Source organism: Myotis lucifugus, unplaced genomic scaffold (assembly GCF_000147115.1).
Source record: "Myotis lucifugus unplaced genomic scaffold, Myoluc2.0 scaffold_301, whole genome shotgun sequence".
Taxonomy (NCBI): domain Eukaryota; kingdom Metazoa; phylum Chordata; class Mammalia; order Chiroptera; family Vespertilionidae; genus Myotis; species Myotis lucifugus.
In genome coordinates, this window is record NW_005871349.1 from 152,795 (window position 1) to 175,333 (window position 22,539).

At 43.1% G+C, this 22,539-nt stretch overlaps 1 protein-coding gene and 1 pseudogene across 2 annotated transcripts in view; one reads left to right on the plus strand and one right to left on the minus strand.

Annotated features, from left to right (window-relative positions):
- Nucleotides 1-2,539: 2,539 nt before the first annotated feature.
- Nucleotides 2,540-2,984, minus strand: LOC102440111 (annotated as a pseudogene).
- Nucleotides 2,985-7,515: 4,531 nt separating this feature from the next.
- Nucleotides 7,516-22,539, plus strand: part of TES (testin LIM domain protein) — a 45,970-nt gene continuing 30,946 nt past the window's right edge. Inside the window, exons 1-2 of one of the 2 annotated variants that reach the window (XM_014465568.2) lie at nt 7,516-7,731; nt 19,896-20,149. Coding sequence is in view for 1 of the 2 variants with exons in the window: in XM_006100178.3 (XP_006100240.1) it covers nt 7,705-7,731 (27 nt within the window). In the remaining variant the exon portion in view is untranslated. The remainder of the gene's footprint in view (nt 7,732-19,895; nt 20,150-22,539) is intronic. The other variant, XM_006100178.3, reaches the window with a different exon arrangement.

A 22,539-nucleotide genomic window follows, 5' to 3' on the forward strand; every position in this document is an offset into this window, starting at 1 on the left:
TTTTCCAAAGAAGATTGCAACAATATCTCCCATCCTATATACCTACGCTTCTTAAATCGTGATTTTAGCATCCTGTCATCAAGGTGGGAGTCTGTCTCCTTCCCTTAAATTTAGCAGATCTTTGTGATTATCTAAAACAATGGAGCATGATGGGAGTGACTCGGTGTGACTCTCATAGCCAGATCATTAAACTGCCATAAATTCCAGTTCACTGTCTTAGAACAACTTGCTTTCACAACCCAGTCACCATGCTGTCAAGAAGCCCATGCAGCTCAGAGAGGCCTGCTAGAGAGCAACGGAGGCCTCCCACCTGCAAACGTCATTGAGGCCCCATCTAACAGTCAGCACCAACATGATTCATGTGACGCCATCTTGCATTATTCCAGTTCATCCATCTCAGTTGGTGTTGTATGCAGCAGGGACAAAGGATCCTTGCCTTTCTGCTCAAACTGGAGATTTGTGAGTAAAATAAACGTGTTTTTGTTGTTGAGGTTTAAAGCCACTAAGTTTTGAGGTGGTTTGTTACACAACAATAAATTATAGGTTTCTGGAATCATTTAAAGTAATGATTCTCAACGGGGGACAATTTTGCTGTACGGAAAACAGACTCTTTTGGTTGTCACCACTGGGTCAGGGTGCTACCGGCATCTAGTCAGTCAAGACTGGGGATGCTGTTAAACACCCTGCCATATGCAGAATAGCCCCCCAGAACAAAGAATTATCTGGCTCATTATGTCATTGGTATCATGGTGGAGAAATACTGATTTAAAGTTCCCCTGAAATAAAGATGACAGGCATATGGCTACCTTAAGTCTCAAGCCTAGCAAAACTGGCCTACCATTTATTTCCTTACTGGAATATCTCAAATATTCCAATCATTCAAAAGGTGCTTTTATGGTAGCACAATTCTCCAGAAGAAAAATCTCAAACAATACCTTTCTTGGCATTCACCTTAGGGCCAATGGATAAGGAAGACCCTTTCAAAAGTAACCATCCAGTGCATCTAAAAGGGAATATGAAGGAACTAATTCCATTGACAATAAAGTTAGTTCTGATATGCCCGATTCTGGAAGATACAGTGTTTGCCACTGATTGGTTTGTTTTTCAAAGCAGGGGTTTTATTGGGCTATGTTGCTTTCGGTACTCCACTGCAGTGGGTTGACTAGTGTCCCCCCAAATTCATATCTACTAAAGCCTCAGAATCTGACCTTATTTGGAAATAGGTGTTTTGCAGATATCATTAGTTAAGATGAAGTGATGCTGGGTTAGGGGTGACCTCTACATCCAATGAAAGGTGTCTTCATGAGAGAAAGGAAAGAAGGATTCACACACACACACACACACACACACACACACACACACGCCATGTGAAGGTGATTCCTCAGGAAGGGTGCATGAGAACTGTATTGCCAGAGTTCTACCTTGATAAAACTTTGCCTGTGCCCTTTATTCGTGAAAGTCATTTCATATAAAATCCTGGCTCATGCTAGCTTCCTTGAATATCTTTAATATGTTACCCTTCTTTATTCTGATCTAAAGGATTACTGTAGAAAAACTACCTAATGTATTTTTCTTCCCCTTACCAGTCATACCCATCCCTGAATCTGGAGGGATACCCAAAGTATTTTCCCCCTATTTTTCAAAGTCCAGTAATTTTACTAGAATATGTCTTGTATTGTTTATTTTGAGTCAATATTCATAGGTATGCAGTAAGTTCTTTCAATATGTAGTTTCATATCACTTATTTTTAATTCAAGAAATTTTCCTGAATCAGAGATTTTAGTATATATTTGTTCCTTTGGTTTAGTTTTTATCTTTGGGGACTCATATTGTCCACATGTTGGATCTTTTCATCCAATTTCTTCTCCTTTAGAATAACAAGAATATTTTACTAAAACATAAGATTTACAGAAGTTTTTAGACAAGCCATACAAAATGGTCATAAGCTTTTCCCTGAAGGGAGGATTCTGCATTTGACAGCAAAGTCATAGCGTTATTAGTGAGGGCCATGGTGCTTGTTTAATGTTCCCATTTTGGTTCAAACAATCAAGCTTGTCCATCTACTGCGTCTACATAAAGTTAGACTTGGTTAGAGAGCATATTCTAAAGAACTGGTTAGCTGCTTTTATCCAATGCAATTAGATTACCACAAAAAGGGGGAAAAGAGCCCATAAAACTACCCCCCCTTCAAAAAAATAATAAAACAAAGAAAAACACCAATACCCCTGGCCGCTAACCCTGACAATTACCTTCATTCACAGTGCTTTATACTTAAACCATGATGGAGGAAATTAATAAAAGTAGAGAGGGCCCACTGCTTTTAAACGTTTCCAGATATTTCTAGCCTCCGCTCATGCTTTATAACAGTGAATCGGGACAAGACACAGGTTTGCTAATGTGCTTTTAATCACCAAAGGACTGGAGATGTGTGGGCTTTTGTTCCGTAATGCTTCTAAGACTGTGTTCATTACATGCAAACAACAAAGGAAGGAATCTTGGCAGAGAGGAGAAGTGATGCACACTTGATGATCAGATCAATTTAAATAGTCTCCATGGCATGTAGCCTCGTCCATGTCCACTTGTTTCTATGGCTTGGGCTTCGTTGGTCTCCCACTCTCCCCTACATCATTTGCTAATTGATTGTCTGGATTGGGACCACTGAGCACAGCCTGGAACAAGAGCAGAACTGTCTGAATCTCCAGTGCTGGGGACCACTTAGCTTTCAAAATACCTAAACATATTCTTCACAACTTGTCTACATAAGGATGAGAAATTTTGGTCATGAAATTTACTTTAGGTGCTGCCATTGGGTGTTCTTCTGGAAGGAATAGTTCAAGTTTAAAAGTCCCTCCCTCCAAGGGGAATCCTGGGACCACATGCAAATATCAGGTGTTGCTCTCCTCCGGTTCTCCTTTCACGCCGCCAGTAAGTTCTGCCTGCGAACGCTGGGTCTCCTCGGCAATCCCGCATGGCAGCCCCGCCATCTTGTCAGATCCCAGTTAGGAATCTGGTCTAGACTCCCGACTCCGCTAACTTCATGCATGAGTCTTATCCTATTTCCAATGTTTGTTTCTTTATCTATAATACTTTATATTTCTCTCTTCATTTCTTTTCGAATTTTTCACAGACTTTCCTATTGGTGTTTCCATTTCCTAGTGCTTTTAGCATGTTTACTGTGTCTGTGTTTATATGCACATATGTATTTGTGTACTAGTATATGTATGTGCCTGTGTATTTATAATCAATCATCTGTATCTCTCGCCCAGGTCTTTCTTTTGACCACCACACTCAGATCCAGTTGTCCTTGCAAAATCAATGCATACAACACTAAACCCATTTATCTTTCTCAATCTTCCTTCTTTTGTGTTTCTTACATTAAGGAGTGAGGTACATCCACCATATCAGTCACCCAGTATAGATGCCAAAAAGTCATTCTAGACTAATTGTCTTTCCTCCCTTTAAACCAATCAAGCAATTCCAATATTTTCTCTCTTTTTAATACCACTATTACTTCTTCCAACTCTCCATACCCATTGCTATTACCTGATTTTGGCCATTATCCTATTTCAGGTGGGTTATAGCGAGTGAAAGGTTAAAGTTGGTGGTACATGGGCAGGCTAAATATCCATCTCAGATGATGGTTAAAGAAAATCGAATTTATTCAAGGAAAAGAAGATGAAGAATGGAAATATCCAAAGGGAAGGGCTACACAGCATTGAGTCAAAGGGTATTGGGTCCCTGATGGCAGCAAAAATATACTTTGGACAGTGAAACAAGGAAGGGCATAGAAGAAGCAACAGAAAAGTCTAGGTTGGGCTGCTCTGGCTCATTGAGAAGTCAGAGGAAAGGGAGCCTTGGAGAAAGACAGGTTCAGGGGGTTAGCTGTTGTCCATTGTTCCCCTGGTTGTAAGTCTCATGGGGTCCCTTAGAGGTTGGGGGGTTCGTGCCTGTGGGGGAATGGCACTGGCATGCTCTTTGGTGGGGGAGGGTGCACTGGGTCCTTTGTCCTCAGTGTATTTATGTCTTTCTTGCAGGTGGAAACCTTAGGGGAGGTTTCAGGGGATTGCCTCCATAGAATATCGATCAGCTTTTCAGATATGCTCTTTCAGGTTTGTGGTCTCCACTGATTGGTCAGTGCCAGGGCAGGGTGTCCTGAGGCAGCTACAGCATCACTTGTCTGGTTTTGCTGCTTTTCTGGGCCTGGAATACAATTGAGGCCTAGATGTTATCTTCAGGGAGGAAAAGGTCACGGGGTCTAAACCGCCTGACCAGTGATATGAAAGATCAGGGGTCCAAACCACATGAGCAGGATATGCTAGGAGAGGATAGGTTACCCTGAGGGTGAAGTTCTTGTTTTCTCAGGTTTGCCCCCTTGATAGGCATCTGGAACTTTCTGCCCTGGTGAGTTTCTGTACTTGGCCCATTGTCCTTGCTCTGCTCATGTCTAATAGCTGGCATTTCCCAAGTTTACAAACGATTTTCTTTTTTGTTAAATCCAACAGGCATTTGATCCTCCTCTACAATTTGACATTGTTGACTAATTAACTCTTGAATTTCCTCTCTTGGTCACTGGGACTCCACTACAATAATTTTTTTCTCACCCTCTGACTAGCACATCTCCTTTCTGTGCTTCTCTTGCTCAGTTTTGCTCAATTGTAGTCACTGATATTCTCTTCTTTTGCAATCTCCCATGGTAATCTTATTCCACCCATAGTTTTCAATTATTTAATTATGTAGGATGTTTACTCCTAAATCACTGTTCCAGTCCAGGTCTCATCTTAATATTTAGCTACTTCACTTCAATATCCCAATCTAAAATCCAATATATTTAAAACAGGACTCTTTATCTCCACCATCCCCCAAATAAAGCAAAACTAAACAAAATCCTGCCCCTCATTCTATATTTTCTTATTTCCCGAATCTTCTACAAAGGTGATCAAGCCAGAAACATGTGTACCATCTGCTATTCATTCCTCTATCATCAACACATCTAGTCACCAAGTAGGGCAGTTCTAACACATTAATATCTAGCTTTACACTTTAATAGCTGAATAGGGACTCACAATCTAAGCCTCCCAACTTAGCACTTATTCACCTCAATTTTATTTTCTGTATAATCTGTACAGTAATGAACCCAGACAGAAATCACTGAATTTCAACTTCCATCCTTGCCAACGATATACATACAAAGTGATGCTGGAGGATGGGCAGGGAGGAGAGGAAGGACAGAATGTAATAGTTAAAATCAATTTTTAATGGTTACAGATTCCTTAGTGTCATCTCTGAAATCCCACCAACTAAACTAAAAATTTCTGTTACAACATTTGTTTGATGCCTTATTTAAACTGTTTTACTGGATATTTTCCATCTGTTAATCTCCCCGAAAGAAACTGAATTGCCTTGTCATAAACTCATGTCAATGGATTTTACACTGGGTAAACATTGTAGGGGACCAAAGTTTTAGGCTGCTTTCAGAAAACAGGATGGGAAAGATTTACTTCAACTGAGTAATAATCCATTTTGGTCATTCCACTTTTAGTTTATTAATAGGATAAGGAAAACATGCACATTATAAATCAATGTTCTGTTGAATAATGTTAACAAATAGCTAGGGAGGCAAGGGGTTGAAAGTGTTGGCTTAAAATAAATTTTGAATGTTTTCAGTTACCAAATTTTCAGAGGCAAATGGGAAAGACATCTGGACCCAAAAATCTACTTTTCTGGAATTTTTTTTCATTTCATTTCATTTCTTTTATTTATTTAAATCTTCACCCAAGGGTATTTTTATAGGTTTTAGAGAGAGAGGAAGGGACAGAGAGAAAGAGGAAAGCATCAGTTGCCTCCCATATGTGCCCACTCTGACCAAGCATCGAGCTCACAACTGAGGTATGTGCCTTGATAGGGAATTGAATCCGTAACCCTTTAGGTGCAGGGAAGGAAGCTCAACCAACTGAGCCACTCAGCTGGGTGAGCCTTCTTTATTTTATTTTTTAAAACCTTTATTTGTTGAAAGTATTACATAGATCCTCCCTTTCCCCCATTAGAGACTTTTTCATTATATAAAAAAATAAGTTCCAGATTAGGAAATCACCTGCTGTTCACCCGTTATATATTTGTCATAACATCAAACAAAACCTGGACTTTTCTCTTTTACTTAGTGAAAATGCTGTGTTTACATTCTCAAACATGCTGGACACATTGCTTAATCACTTATAAGCACTAACTCTGCCCCAGGAGACTCAGCAATTGGGCAGGTCTTTGCATCTCTGGTATCCGCAGCTTCCTGTAAAATTAGAAAGCCATACTCAGTAACCTCTAGGATCCCTTCCAGATCCTCCAACCTGCGGGTATTTATTTCAATTGTCCCTGAATGAGGCCATGAAACGGATCCGTGCTGGTGCTCCAGCGGGGCTTGTCAGGGCTGTGAAACTGCTTCCCCAAACAGGAGACACCTGAGCAGCCTCACACCGCTCCCCACAGCAGGGTCAAGAAGCCTCCACTTCCCAAGGAACCACACGACCTGTCTTACCATTCTCACACCATTCTCACGTTGGAACAATCAAATGCTCAGAAAACATACATGACAATCTTCATTGATGCTGAGAATATGAGATGAGGTTCCCCCCATTTTTTAAAAATCATGCTCCCAGGGTTTCCACTTAGAACCCTAAGTCTCTCTGACTCCCCCCTAGAATCAAATCCCAAGTCCTTATGTTTACTTGTTGAATTTATTGGGGTGACATTGGTTAATAAAATTATGTAGGTTTCAGGTGTTCAATTCTACAATAGGTTTTGTCGGTGCTTGGGACTGTGGAGAAAACATTTGCAAAAGGGCTACCTTCACCATTCAGTAGTGAAATTGGGGTGCAATGCCCATCCTCTACAATGCCTTTGCTTTCTCCTTGCCCTGAAAATAAACCAAGAAGCTAGTAGGGGGATAAGCACGCCTCAGCATACAGGTGGAAAGCAGACGCAAGTACAAGCTGCCAGAATGGAGAGGGCTCTTCCTCGTCTGAACCTGGAGGCACACCGAGCCCCATCCTTCACAAGCGGGTCTGCAGGGGACGGGGGTCTGCAGGGGACCGGGGTCTGCAGGGGACAGGGGTCTGCAGAGGACCGGGGTCTGCAGGGGACAGGGGTCTGCAGGGGACAGGGGTCTGCAGGGGATCGGGGTCCGCAGGGGGCCGGGGTCTGGTGAAGACCGGGGTCTGCAGGGGACCGGGGTCAGCAGGGGACCGGGGTCTGCAGGGGGCCGGGGTCTGCAGGGGACTGGGGTCTGGTGAGGACCGGGGTCTGGTGAGGACCGGGGTCTGCAGAGGAGCCAGGCATCCGCGAAGCCACCAGGTCCCAGCGAGGCGAGCGCCTGCCTAGGACGCCGCTCGGGACGTGGCCCCGCCCCTCACCTTGACGGCGCCGCATTCCGGCCGCTTAAGGTGCCTGCGGCGCTCGCTGATTGGCGGCGGCCCGGCGCCGCCCCGCTGCCATTGGCTGCCCGGGCCTCTTTGTTCCCGGTCCGCCGCAGGAGGGCTGCGCCTGGCGGGGCTGCGGAAGTTTGCCGGTGCCGGGCGAGTGGCGGCTGCCGAGGCCCCGGGCTCCCCGCAATCACCCCGACCTCCCTCACCCCCATCGCCGCGGCGCAGCCGGCGGCCATCGCACCCGAGCGGGAGATCCTGGGCGGGAGACGGAACCCCGCGATTCGCCAACATGGACCTGGAGACCAGAGTGAAGAAGGTAGGGGCGGGCGGCCGCTCCACCTGACCGCGGGCGGTGGGTGGGGCGCGAGGGCCTGCCGCCCGAGGCTGCGGCACCGGTACCTGCCCCCGGGGTAGAGGGGGTGCCCGACTCCCCCCCCCCCCGAACCCCTGAAATCCCGGGGCCTCTCTGGACCAACCGCGTCGTGGGTGGAAGTATGTGAAACTTTCCTAAAGACGGTTCAGCTGCGCCTCGCCGCCCCCCAGAGAAACGGGAGGGGAGAGCGGAGGGGCGCGTCGGGCGGGACCCTGACACCGCTTCTTCCGGCCGCAGGAAGTTCAACTTCGTGTCGCCTCTGTGGCTTAGGTGTTGGGGTGACTTTGGCCGCCCGACCCCCCGCCCCCCCCTCCCAGCGAGGCGGCTGTGGGCTCTCCGCTGTGAGCGCTGATTGAAGGCGCTGGCTTCACCCCGAGGGCCTGATACCGTGAAGAGTGATCATCGGGGTGTGTGTGTGTGTGTGTGTGTGTGTGTGTGTGTGTGTGTGTGTGTGTGTGTGTGTTCATTCATTTCTTTACTTCCGACGCACTGCCTCGCTCCCGGGAAGATATCTCTGCAATGAAAGCGTTCTCCCTCCCGGCAGCGGGCCCCAAAGGCGGTTGTCACCAGGGCTTTCAGCGCCCAGGGATGGTTCCCGCCGAGACCCCGGGCACCACCTGAGCTGCCCGCTCCTGTCCGGAGCCTCGTGTCTCCGGGGAGGAAGGGAGGGGGTCCCGCCGTGACGCATAAGGGATGCTGATGTCACATTCCGGTGTGATGCGCTGGGTGTGAGCTCTGGTTCCACGGAATTGCTCATATTGACTTCGCCCTGAAGTTCAGCCAGCTGCCCCTTATCAAACAGGGAAGGAAGTTCTGCAGAGAGAATGGAACTTAAGTTCTTCTCTTGCCCACGATGGTTGTCCACTGTGGCTATTATCTTGTCTTCTAAAGACAGAGTCCTGACTTGAGCATGAATTCTGTTCATGCCGCAAATTGGATTTTTTTTTGAACATGTATGAAAGTTCAAATATTCAGGTTAGGAAGCTGTTGAAAAAAACTTGCAGTGGGAAAACAGGTCGTCCCTTATTGGAACCTGCATTCAAAGGCAATCTAAGGACAGGAACAGAAAATGTAAATTTTACGAGTAGTGTGATTGCATTCCAGTCTTTTCCCACTTGGTTTCGTAGTTCTTCTATTTGCTTTTAAATGACACTAATGTTTTCTGTTAATATTGCTTGCCACTAAGGGAGCATTTTGGTTGCTGCTTAGTTAGCCTTCTGTTGAGGAACATTGTTTTTTAAATGGGTAACAGTTACTTAATTGAGTAGTTGTCTAAAGTTTGGAGGGGTCTTTAATGCTTATAAATATTGATTCAAAACTACTTTTAAAAGTCAACATTCTTTGTTGAGGGAGGGAATGAGGGAGGGCTGAAGAGGTGAAAGATTTTTTTTATTAGGTCAGTGAAATTATTTTTTATGATACTGTAATGGTGGATACATGTCATTATATATTTGTCAAAACCCATAGTATAAAAAGCACCAAGAATGAACACTAATAAAAACTGTGGACTTTGGGGGATAATGATGTGTCCAACACAGTGGTTGTAACAAATACACCACTGTGGCGTGGGATATTGGTACTGCGGGAAGCTGTGTGTGAGACAGATATATGGGAACTCTGCTTTCTGCTCAGTTTTTCTGTGAACCTAACACTACTCTGAAAAATAAAGTCTACTTAAAAAAAGAAAGTCAACATCTAAAATGATCTTGAAGACATTTGAATATGGTGATGAAAGAAGATTTGACTTTGAGTGGTGGACACACAATGAAATATACAGATGATGTAGTATAGAATTGTACACTTGAAACCTATATAATCTTGTTAACCAATGTCATCCCAATAAAATTAATTTTTAAAAAGAAAAAAATAGGTACTTGAGACAAAGAAGAAATATTTCCAAGGGAGAAAGTTCAAAGTTAAGAATTAACTTTGTGCTTGCAAGGGAAAAAGGCAGACATTATTTATAAACCATTTCCTTAGTGTTAAAATGTGGATATGATGAAGAATGCTATTGATATATGGTGTAATTATTTTCCTTCATCTCCCCTTTACTTTAAAAGGTTATCTTTTCAACCAAGAATCTTACCCTTCTCTCTAATTTTCCTCCTTACCTTCCCTAAGAAAAAGGATACCATAAATGTAAAACTTTTACAGATAATCGCATGACAATAAGTCCTTGTTTCACTACCTCGTCCTCAATCAGTCAATTGGAAACTATTAAAAGATCCCAACCATGTTCAATTTGACTGCTAACTATACCCTCTCTGTGGCTTTGTAGGACTCTTGAAAGAATCGATATCCTGTGGGTTCCACAAAGTTTCCCAGTCCAAAGGTTAGAGATTCCAGGAATACATTTTATAGTCTTAGTCATAATCTAAAAACAAACAAAAGAAGCAAACAAAAAATCCTTTTCATTCCCTTTAGAAATTGTTTTCTAACACATCAGAAGGACTCATTACAAGATTATCTCTGATCTATTGGCAAAGCCCTCTCACCCTATTTGGGCACCCAGATAGTGTTCAGGTCTCCTTTTTGACTTGGGTATACAAGAACAGTAATAGTTTGCATGTAACTTTTAAAAAGCCAGGTCAGAAGTTGGAGCAAAGACACAACCAACTATTTAAATAAAACTAAATTTGACTTCTGTTTTAAGATATGTGGCATTTTCCCCTTCTAAAACCCTTACACTATTGTTTTCATAAGGAATTTTCCCAGGTAGATGAAAGATGTTATTTTTTTCCATTAATATTTTGTATAAGAATTAAAGAGGGTTGTCTTTATTCCACAACAAATGAAGTGAATGATCCTATTTTAGGATTCTTGGTTTATAAAAGGAGAAGTTGGTTTCCATTTATCATTTGCACACATTTGGATTCATTACCAGGTAAAACCCACCATCACAAAGACAAGGGGTTTTCATAATTAGATTCTTTTTCATAATTAGATTTTACTATGTTTTGTTTTATTTGAAGTAATTGAGTTGTTGCTAGGATGTGGGAGCTAGTTTGGTTATGCAGAGTTTTTGTTTTAATAATATTTTAGAATAGAATTTGACTTTTACATCTCTGCACTATCTTCTGAATTATACATTTGTATCTCTTCCTTATGTCTCAGTCGCTTCATTATAACTGACTTTGTGTAAGTAGAGCCTATGTCTACTTGGCGAAAAACAATGGCTTTTGGAGAGCAGGAACGGAGTTTCATTTTGGGGTGAATGGTAAAGCATGGCCCACAGCCAGCTGTTTTCCTCTTTCGTTTCTGTGTTACTCTCCCATGAAAATCGCTTTTTTCTTTCCTTTAAAAACATACCAGAGAGAAAGAGAACCATGCTAAAAGGAAACAGAACTCCAGTAATTCCCATATGCTGCCTGAAATTGCTGCAAGGATTTTAATTTTGTACTTTATTTATTCTGCCTTCTAACTTCTATCTTTTGATTCTTCCTAACATCTTGCATTTCTTTCTAGTACTCTTCTTTGTTTATTTTATTTTATCTTATTATTTTATTTTATTTTTAAAATATGAGATGCACCCTGGCCAGATGGCTCCGTTGGAATGTTGTTCCGTACACCAAAAGGTTGTGGGTTTGATTCCTGATCAGGGCACATACTGAGGTGACATGTTCTATCCTGGTTGGGCATGTTGGGAGGCAACTGATCAATGTTTCTCTCTCACATCAATATTTTGCTCTTGTTCTCTCTCTCCCTTTCTCTCTCTCTAAAATTAATTTTAAAACAACAACATACTCTTGGGTGAGGATTAAAAAAAAAGATGAGTTGCATTTTAAAGATAAGTCACTAAAAATCCCCTTTCTTAGCATCCAAACTTGTTTTAAAAGCTTTTGTCATTAAACAAAAAAATCACAGTGAAACCAATTGGAAAGAGTACTGAACCACATATATTATTTCTGTTAGAAATTAGAATGAGCATTTTCTTTTAGGGGCTCCTGATTGAAATGGAAAATGCAAGTATGTAGTGACCTTGATGATCTGTAGTTGGATTTCTGCTTGACGCCTGTCTTGCTGCAAGAATCACTGGCAAGGCGAGGGAGAATGGAGGGCAGGGCCCGGTACTTCCAGGGCTTTGCCTTAGAGGCAGTTACTATGTCTTTGAGAACAAGTACAAAAGGAAGTAAAATGGTCCTCAGCTTGGCTTTTCTCTCTTCTAACCAATGATGTGATTCATTACATTAATTGGATATGAAAAGTCACTTTCTCTAACTTGCCCTGAATATTGTTTTTGAATAGAACTAAAGTAGGTTTTCTGTTCCTCTTGTTTTATTATGCTATACTATGAAGTAGAATTGGGGATTTATATCTCAGCTGGCTATTAGCTGTGTACGATCCATCACCTTACCGCTTGGCTTTACTTGCCCATCTAAAATATTAAGTCTTACTCATCCTTCAAGACCCCCCCCCCACCCCACCATGTACCAACTTCCATGAAATATTTCTTCTTGTTCCAAAGCTAGATGCAAAATCTCTTTCTTCTGTAACTCTTAGGACACTGTCCTGTAACTCTTAGGACACTCATCACTTTTTCCCTCTAGATCAGTGATTTTCAATCTTTATCATCTCATGGCACACATAAACTAATTACTAAATTTATGCAGCACACCCAAAAATATATATGTTTTGCCAATCTGACAAAACAAAAACAAAAACACAACAACAAACACCCAATCAGAAGAGCAAAAAGAAAAAAAATCCAAATATGAAGAAAGTGTAAGGAGCCCCTGGGACAATTCAAGCAAACCAACATTTACATTATGGGGGTGCCAGAAGAAGAAAAGAGAGAGCAAGACATTGAGAGCCTATTTGAAGAAATAACAGAGAACTTGTAAGAAATAGACTTACAAGTCCAGGAAGCACAGAGAGTCCCAAACAAGAGGAACCCCAAAAGACCCACACCAAGACACATCCTATATAAGAAAGCCTAATATGCTAAGTGTCCGGTCGTCTGGTTGGCCGTTCAACCAATCAAAGCATGATATGCTAATGATATGCTAAGGCCGCTCAACAGCTTGATATGACCTGCACTGACCACCAGGGGGCAGACAGTCAACCGGCCGACCAGTCACTATGATGTGCACTGACCACCAGGGGGCAGACACTCCAACTGGTAGATTAGTTTGCTGCTGGGGTCCAGCCGATCGGGACTGAGTGAGATGGGCTGGACATGCCCTGGAGCCCTCCTGCAGTCCCTCCCTGGCTGGCCAACCTCCTGCGTCCCTCCTCGGTCCCTGTAGTGCACCGATGGGGTCCCTCGGCCTGGCCTGTGCCCTCTCGCAATCTGGGACCCCTTGGGGGATGTTGGATAGCTGGTTTTGGCCAGGTCGAGGGACCCTACTGGTGTACAAATTCGTGCACCAGGCCTCTTGTCATATAAAAATGCCAAAGGTTAAAGACAAAGAATCTTAAAAGCATCAAGAGAAAAGCAGTTAGTAAGAAGATGAAGGGAAAAAAAGATAAAAAATATGAACAATAAAATGGCAATAAGTACATTTCTCTGATCCTTAGGTAGTCTGCTAAGAATTGGGGGCTGTCCTAAGTGGTTTGGCTCAGTGGATAGAGTGTCAGCCTGTGGACTGAAGGGTCCCAGGTTTGATTCCAGTCAAGGGCACATGCCTGGGTTGCAGGCTCGATCCCCAGCAGGGGTTGTGCAGGAGGCAACCGATCAATGATTCTCTGTCATCATTGATGTTTCTATCTCTCTCTCCCTCTCCTTTCCTCTCTGAAATCAATAAAAATATATCAAAACAACAACAACAAAAAGAATTAGGGGCTGTTCAGGTTTGAGCAAAGCTTAAAGGAAGGAGCTGTATGAGAAGGCAGCAATGAGAATTGCTGGTATCTCATTTGCTGACAGTAAGACTACTATTATATATATACTAGAGGCCCGTGCACAAAAATTTGTGCACTTGGGGGGGTGTTCCTCAGCCCGGCCTATGCCCTCTTTCAGTCTGGGACCCCATGGAAGATGTCCACCTGCTGGCCTAGGCCCACTCCCTGGAGGATAGGGCCCAAGCTGGCAGTCAGACATCCCTCTGGCAGCCCGGCAGCCCTCGGGGGATGTCCACTTACCAGCAGGAAGCAGACCTAAGCTGCAGTCAGACATCCTTAGTGCTGCTGAGGAGGCGGGAGAGGCTCCCGCCACCACCGCTGTACTGGCAGCCACCAGCCTGGCTTGTGGCTGAGCAGAGCTCCCCCTGTGGGAGCGCACTGACCAGCAGGGGGCAGCTCCTGCATTGAGCGTCTACTCCCTGGTGGTCAGTGTGTGTCATAGTGACCAGTCATTCCCAGTTGTTCTGCTGTTAGGGTCAATTTGCATATTACCATTATTTATATAAGATAGAGGTCTGGTGCACGGGTGGGGGCTGGCTGGTTTGCCCTGAAGGGTGTCCCGGATCAGGGTGAGGGTCCCGCTTGGGTGCCTGGCCAGCCTGGGTGAGGGGCTGATGGCTGTTTGCAGGCTAGTCATACTCCCTTCAAGGTGGGGGTCCCCACTGGGGTGCCTGGCCAGCCTGGGTGAGGGGCTGATAGCTGTTTGCAGACTGGTCAAGCCCCCCCAGTGGGGACCCTCACCCCATGGAGGTTTGGCCAGCCTGGGTGAGGGGCTGATGGCTGTTTTCAGGCTGGCCACATCCACTTTAGGGTGGGCGGTCCCCACTGGGGTACCTGGCCAGTCTGGGTGAGGGGCTGAAGGCCGTTTTCAGGCTGGCCAAGCCCCCCCCAGCGACGGAAGCTACCAGCCTCTCCTTTTTTTCTTTTTTCTTCTTTTTTATTCTGGGATTTATTTACCTTCTATAATTGAAACTTTGTAGCCTTGAGAGGAGCTCAGAGCCGGCCAGGGTGGGCGGGAGGGAAGCTTGGCTTTCTCCATCGCCACGGGCAACTCAAGCCTCCTGCTCGCTCCAGCTCCGTGGCCACGGCCGGCTGAAAGCAGGTATCTGGGATTTATTTATCTTCTATAATTGAAACTTTGTTGCTTTGAGTGGAGCTCAGAGCCAGCCACAGCAGGCAGGAAGCTTAGCTTCCTCCATCATTGGGGCAAACAAGCCTCCTGCTTGCTCCAGCTCCGTGGCAGCTGGCCACCATCTTGGTTGGGTTAATTTGCATATAGTTGCTCTGATTGGCTGGTGGGTGTGGCTTAAGTTGTAGTGAGGGTACGATCAATTTGCATGTTTGTCTTTTATTAGTTTAGACTAGAGGCCCGGTGCATGAAATTCGTGCACAGGTGTGTGTGTGTGTGTGTGTGTGTGTGTGTCCATACCTTAGCCCAGGCTGCACCCTCTCCAATCTGGAATCCCTCTCACAATCCTGGACTGCTGGCTCCCAACCGCTCGCCTGCCTGCCTGATTGCCCCTAACCGCTTCTGCCTGCCAACCTGATCACCCCCTAACCACTCCCCTGCTGGCCTGGTCCCCCCCAACTGCTCTCCCCTGCCAGCCCAGTCACCCCTAACTGCCCTCCCTTGCCAGCCTGGTCACCCCCAACTGCCCTTCCTGCAGGCCTGGTTGCCCCCAACTGCCCTCCCCTGCAGGCCTGGTCACCCCTAACTGCCCTCCTCTGCAGGCCTGACTGCCCACAACTGCCCTCCCCTGCTGGCCTGATCGCCCACAACTGCCCTCCCCTCCTGAACGTCTTGTGGTGGCCATCTTGTGTGTTGGAGTGATGTTTAATTTGCATATTGCCTCTTTATTATATAAGATGATTAATCTCTGAAATGCTGAGTCATCCTCAAAACATGAATGATTCATCTTGTGTTTATTATAATGACATTCTGACCACCATGCAATATTGCAAAAAAGGATTTTGTGTGTTCATTGCACAGCTTTTTATCTGACCAGCAAAGAAGATTGAAAGCCTCAGACAAATGCCTTGGTGATGAGTCTACTAATAAGTCTGTAGCCACAGTGAACTTGCCCTTGCTTTCTTTGAAGATAAAGTGATATGATGTCTCATTGAAAAAATGATCATGCAGATATTATGTGGATATTTTGTTTCTCTGAGTAGCATCATGACAACCATGATAGAATGAGTCACAAAGTGAAGGTAGAGAAACTGCCTCCCTTTACTGGTATTGGCCTACAATAAAAACAGTTGGGGCTAAACAAAAGAAAGTTACCTTTTGTGTTTCATAGAAATTATTAAGAGGGCAGTTTAAATGTAAGACTACAGAAAAATCTTAACTCAGTTTCTATCAATATTACCTTTTGAGCTCGTATCCCCAAAACACTGTGGTGTCACCTTGGGCAGATTTTAAAAAATGCAGGTTGGCAAGCTAGCTAGTGGGCAAGGTAGGTGTGTGAATTAACTATGATGCTGGGTAAAATGAAATAAATGAAAAACATGAAATAAATTACTAAAAAAGACAAAAGCAAGGCCAATTAAAAAAATTATTAAGTGCATCAAATTGCTTAATATTTGCTAATTGCTTACTCTCAGTTTGCTTATGTCTCATGGACTGCCACACTTTTTGTAGAGCTGCAATAATAGGAATATAGACCACTATTATGAAGTCTCAGAAGTAGAAGTAAATAACTGTAATTATGTGGGTTGGGAGTATTTTATGGCAGAAACAACATTCATAGGAAAAATTCCATTTCATTGGGCAAAAAAAAAAAGGCATTTCAGGAAGAATACATAACATGAAACGAAAGAACATGGCTGTGAAAAGTCGGTAAACTCTTGCTATTCATACTATTACCTTTTTTAGTTTTGATTCTTCTACAGTAAAGCCAAGGTACATGGTCAACAGTAATTACTCATTTTTCCAGGTCATGGGTTTGAATTATGGAAGTCACTGAGCTAGCATAGGAGCCAAACCTACAGTTAAGGATCTGTCCAACTTTTGATTCTTTTTTAATACATTGTGTCATCGCTTGAGGTAGAGGAGGAAATGTCACACTGAGGTTTAGCTGATGTAGGCTGTGCTTGGCTCCCCTTTTGGGTCGGGACCATGTTGACTCCACAAATCTTTCATCTTCCTTAGATCATTGGATACCTTAAGCAAAAGGTTGGAGCACAGGAGGGCATTGCATCAAAACTGATTATCAGCCTTAGAATCCTGCGTTCAGTTCTTAGCCCTGGAACTTTCATGCAAATTACTGTGTGGATTTGGCAAAGTTACTTAACCATCTAAACCTCAGGATCCTTATCTGAAAATGGGTTACAGCCACCTATCTTACCAGGGTATAAGGATAATGGAGATGACTATTTTAAAGCAGCGGTCGCCAACCGGTGGTCTGTGAGGTCCAAAAGGTTGTTGACCGCTGGTTTAAGGAAACCTTTGAAGCAGCAGTCGCCAACTGGTAGTCTGCGGACCACTGGTGGTCCGTGAGGTTCGAAAGGTTGGCAACCACTGTTTTTAAAGCACAAAGTATAGTGTCTGCACATAGACAGTAAACAGATGTGTCATAATCATTGAGAAATCCAATGTACAGGGAGGAAAACCCTTCATAGATCTTCAAACCATTCAGTAGGCACCTGAATATATTATCAAGCATTTTATGACAACTAAAGAGGCCTGGTGCATGAAATTCATGCACGGGAGGGGTGGGTCCCCTCAGCCCAGCCTGCACTCTCTCCAATCCGGGACCCTCAGGATTGGGCCTAAATCAGCAGTCGGACATCCCTCTTACAATCCTGGACTGCTGGCTCCTAATTGCTAACCTGCCTGCCTGCCTGGTCGCGGCTGCTGGCAGGCACCCGGGACCCAGGCTTCCCTCGCAGCCCTGGTTTCATCCCGAAGGTTGTCCAGAAGGACGTCCAGTCTAATTAGCATATTAAGCTTTTATTATTATAGACTAGAAGCATGTTGCATGAAGATTCGTGCAATAGGCCTTTCTTCCCCTGGCTGCCGGCACCGGTTTTCCTCCAGCACCCGAGACCCAGGCCTTTGGTCTGGCCACAGTGAGGCTTGGCTTCTCCACTGCAGTCTTCAGTCTTCAGTCCGGCTGGAGCCTTCAGTCTTCACTCGGTGCCTATGTATGCAAATTAACCACCATCTTTGTTAATTAATTTGCATACTCATCCGATTGGCTGGTGAGCGTAACGGAGTGACACCAATTTGCATGTTTCTCTTTTATTAGTGTAGATTCTGTGTAACCCAACACTTGAATATTGCCACCATTTGTGCCAGACCTAAGGGCTGTAGTATTATTTTTTAGGAGTAACCTGTTGTAACAGATTGGTGAGGGCAAGGGGAGGGTGACTGTATAATCATGTGACTTATTGGCACTAATTCCCTAAATATCTAATCAGAGCACATGCAAGAAAAGAAAATAGTGCAGTAAACCCTCAATTTTGCGGACCTCGGATTAAATGGGCAAAATTTCCGGTCCATGTGTCATACGTGAAAATTAACACCCTGTTAATTTTAAAATGATTTTAACCAACATTTGCTCATAATGAAATTAACTGGCTATTTTTTGTTATTAATTCAGTTATTTTTAACAAATTTTAGCAAATAGGTCCCATGTTGGAAAAAACACTGTAGTAATTTTACCAATATAAATATTACATATGTACAACTATAGTCTACATATTTAAATTCAAGTGTCACTGCTTGTAAACAATGTTTGACAGAAGATTAGCATGTGATTACATCACATGATTACATTGAATCACCTGCAGTAACTGGTTCTCTTGTCACTTGGATGACTTTCTGCAGCAGTTTTAATACCTGCCAGCCCTTGTTCCCATGTGCACTAAGCCACGCCCCAGCCATGCTCATTTGTTTACTCATGGTGACTGGTGAATGCAAGCATTTACTAGACCTATTCAGTATAAACTTAAAATTATAGTAATATATATAGAAAACTTTTCTGTGAAATTAAACTTTTCATACATACTTAATTTTAATTACACAAACGTGTCTACATAGAGACAGGTAAACTAACTAATTTGTCAATTTTTTAACATAATGTATTTGGAACATATACTTTATTATATAATGGACTTTCGACTTCGCTCTGAGATTCCACAGTCTGTTCCAAATTTTAATTATGCAAACATGTCTACATAAGTAAAAATAGGTAAACTAATTTGTTAATTTTTTAACATATGCATTTGGAAAACCTACTTTATTATATTATGGACTTTTAACTTTAACAGACACACCCCCTCACTGGAATTAGTCCTTTATATCGAGGTTTTACTGTACAGATGTTTCTCACAGAGCAGAGAACGAAGGGAAAGGCTTGGGGCACTGGGTGAGAGATCCATTTGAGGAGGCTACCCAGGGGAGTCAGAGGATCCAAGGGAGTAAAACCCAATGAAGAGAAGGCACAGAAAACAAGGATTGGGGGAGGGGGCACCCAACAATCTCATTACCCACTTTTGCTCAGGAATGGCATCCAGGGGCATTTAGAACAAAAACAAAAATTTTAAGCACAAATAAGGGTCTTGAGTAAATGGAGAAAAGGAGGGGAGAGATGCAGGAACACTCCTGCCAGATGCCTTAAATTATTTATTTACTGTCAGGCCTTTTCACACCATCCCTTACCCTGCAAAAAATGAATTGTGTTTATATGTGGTGTGTAAACATAAGAATCTTAACTAATTTTTGACCCATCTTTTGATTTTTCTTCTATTAGAGAAGTGGTTTGATTTCATGTGCTTTTTGTCCTAAATTCAGACTATAGCCCAAGGACTTCTCAGCATGAAAGGCACATAGACGTCATTTTAGATTTGTCTAACGATTTAGAGGAAACAGACAACTTTCAAAACATGCCTATACCACCTTCTGACAACTAGGATCAAATTTTAGTTGCAAATTAATTATAATTTCCCTTTATCTTGATGGAACAACCACAAATCAAAATTAGATTTGACTGTATTAGAAAGAGGGGCCGTTCTGAAATGACCAATGATATCAAGGAAGCTACAGTATCCTGACTCTTTATTCTTTCATATGTACAGAGGGCTATGAGGGTAACTCAGAGTGGAAAAACCCTTTCCATAGCTCACTTGCATCCCAGTAGTTAGCAGGAGTGTAAGTTATGATTTGTTGCCTAAGAAAATCACCCTTAAACATAGTGGCTTGTTATAACAGTTTATTTTGTAGTTTCTGATCATGATATTCCACTCATGCTTCTGCATTTTAGCACCCTGGGCTGAGTTCAGCTGGCTCACTGCATCTGCAGGCACCTTGGGACAGACGGTCTAGAGGAGCCTCAGCTGCGATGTTTCATCTGTTCCATGGGATCTGTCATCCTCCAGGAGGCTGAGCTGGGCTACTTCAAATGGTAGCAGCAGGGTTCCAAGAAAGTAGTTAGAAGCAAAAAGGTCTCCTGAGGTCCAAGCGTAGAGTACACATAACACTACTTCCATCAATCCATTGGCAGCCCAAATTCACAAGGTAGGAAAATAGACTTCATTTCTTAATAGGAAGTACTGTAAAATAATTGTGGCCATATTTGTAATTTACCACAAAAACTCTGTAGAAGATTCTGTTTAGGAAAATATACCTGTTCCCTATACTAGACCAGAATACCTGGTCATGTTAAATCAAATGCCCCCTCTCTAGAGAACCCAATTAATATAGCTTTGGTAGGTACTCAAACAAGTATGGGAAATGATTACTTATAAATGGTTACTTTTATCATAAAAATTGAAATCAAAGTAATTTGCAAATTATAAAAAGGAAAACATTAAATCTAATAATATATCTAAAATACTAAACTATAAATCAACATTTCTTTGTACCCAACAAAGGACCAAGTATCAATAGTTTCCTGGAAAACATCCTATATAATAAACCGGTAATATGCAAATTGACCATCATGCCCTCACAAGATGGCTGCCTACGACCAGACTGGCAGGGGAGTTAGTGAGGAACAACCAAATGACTGAACAAGCAGGCTGCATGGAGTAACCAGGCCGGCAGGTGGGTTAGTGAGGGATGACCAAATGACTGAACAAGCAGGCTGCATGGGGTGACCAGGCTGGCAGGGGGGCAGTAAGAGGCGACCAGGCTGGCGGGGGCCAGTTAGGGTGACCAGGCCCGAGGGGAGGGTGGGTGCAGTTGGGGGTGACTAGGCCGGTAGGGGGAGGCAGTTGGGGGCGATTAGGCTAGCGGGGGCGGGGGGCAGTGAGGGGCGATTAGGCTAGCAGGGGGGCAGTGAGGGGCAACTAGGTTGGCTCGGGGGGAAGTTGAGGGTGACCAGGCCAGCAGGGGGGGCAGTTAGGGGTGACCAGGCCAGTGGGGGGGCAGTTGGGGGCGACCTTGCTGGCAGCAGGGGGCAGTTAGGGGCAGCGGGGGAAGGAAGGCCTACTCTTGCATGAATTTCATGCATTGGGCCTCTAGTATACATATAAGATAGGTAGATAAATAGATATGTACATATACATACATACATACAAAGGAAGGGGGATTATGTATGTATATTTCATATAATCTACTTTGGTCAGCTTCATTTCAAGATTATTAAAGAAGTCTTAGTAACACTACCCCTTTTTGTAATGACATGTTTCCTTGCTCCAGAAGAAAATTTGGTTATGAAAACAGCATGATCAGATGATCTCACCCTGAATACTGCATAATAGCTTCCAGATCCAAATGGTCTCCAAATCACTCAAACTATGTTTGAAACACTATATGTTCCCCACCCTTCTTTATGTTTTTTTTTTCCCTCCATCTGATATGCAATACCTTTTTTTGGGTCAGAAGGGTCGCCTGAAATTATGAATATGGAGAAATTTACATTCCCATTTCTTATTCTAAAATAAGCAGGGGATAAGAGGGTATTTGGAGGCACAGATCATAGGGAAATAAGTTTGGTATCTGGAGCCTATAGTTAAGGCACATAGAAAAAGCACATAGAAAAAACATATTTTTCTATGACTTGTGTTTCAGGATAAATATTATGATTGTTTTTATATTTTCAAAAGAACTTGGTAGGTATTCTCAAAGTCTGACTATAGTTTTTACAAATATAGTCAATCAAAAAGATCTGCTTTCTTTGGAACTGAAGAAGAAATCTTAATCTGTTATATCCTTGTATTGATGCTATCCAGAATGTGTTACTAAAATTAAATGAAATAGACAGCTTTGGGACTTGTCACCAAGTGTTGCTTCTGCAGGGAATACCATATCATATTTGCTGTTGAAATAATTACATGCAACAGAACTGAGTCTTATCCCTTAAAACTTAAAGTTTTTTGTTTTCTATGTGTACTTTATGAACTATTCTTCCAAACTAAGTTCAGACAATTCTGATTTATAAGAGCCAATAATATATTCGCTTTCTCAAATAATTATTTTCTATTTAGTGTTTAAAACATTGAGCAGATGACCATATTGAATAACAAACTAAGATAAAGTTAATATTAAACATAATTTGCAGTCATAATTATAGAATTAAGAGGTGTCTTCAAGTTCATCTAGTTGATTAGTCATAGATGAAGTCCGGGGTGGGGTGTTGGGGATGGAAGGGAAGACATCTAAAATCACTAAAACTTGACATTGACACCTGCGACCAGATCCCAGTTTTTCTGACTCTCCTCCAGTGATCCTTCTACATTCCTATAGTTCTCTGTTTCTTTAGTTCTCTAGTATCTATAACCATGTAATTTTTAAAATTGAGACATAATTGATATATTGCCATGTAATTCTTGATCATTTCACTTTCTTAACAGTCAGGGTGCCTTAGCTGAGGAGCTTTCTGGGCTCTCCACCAACCCCTCCCACATACCTTTCATGGTCTTACCTCTCACCAAAAAATCTCAAACCCAGACACCTGGGCAGCA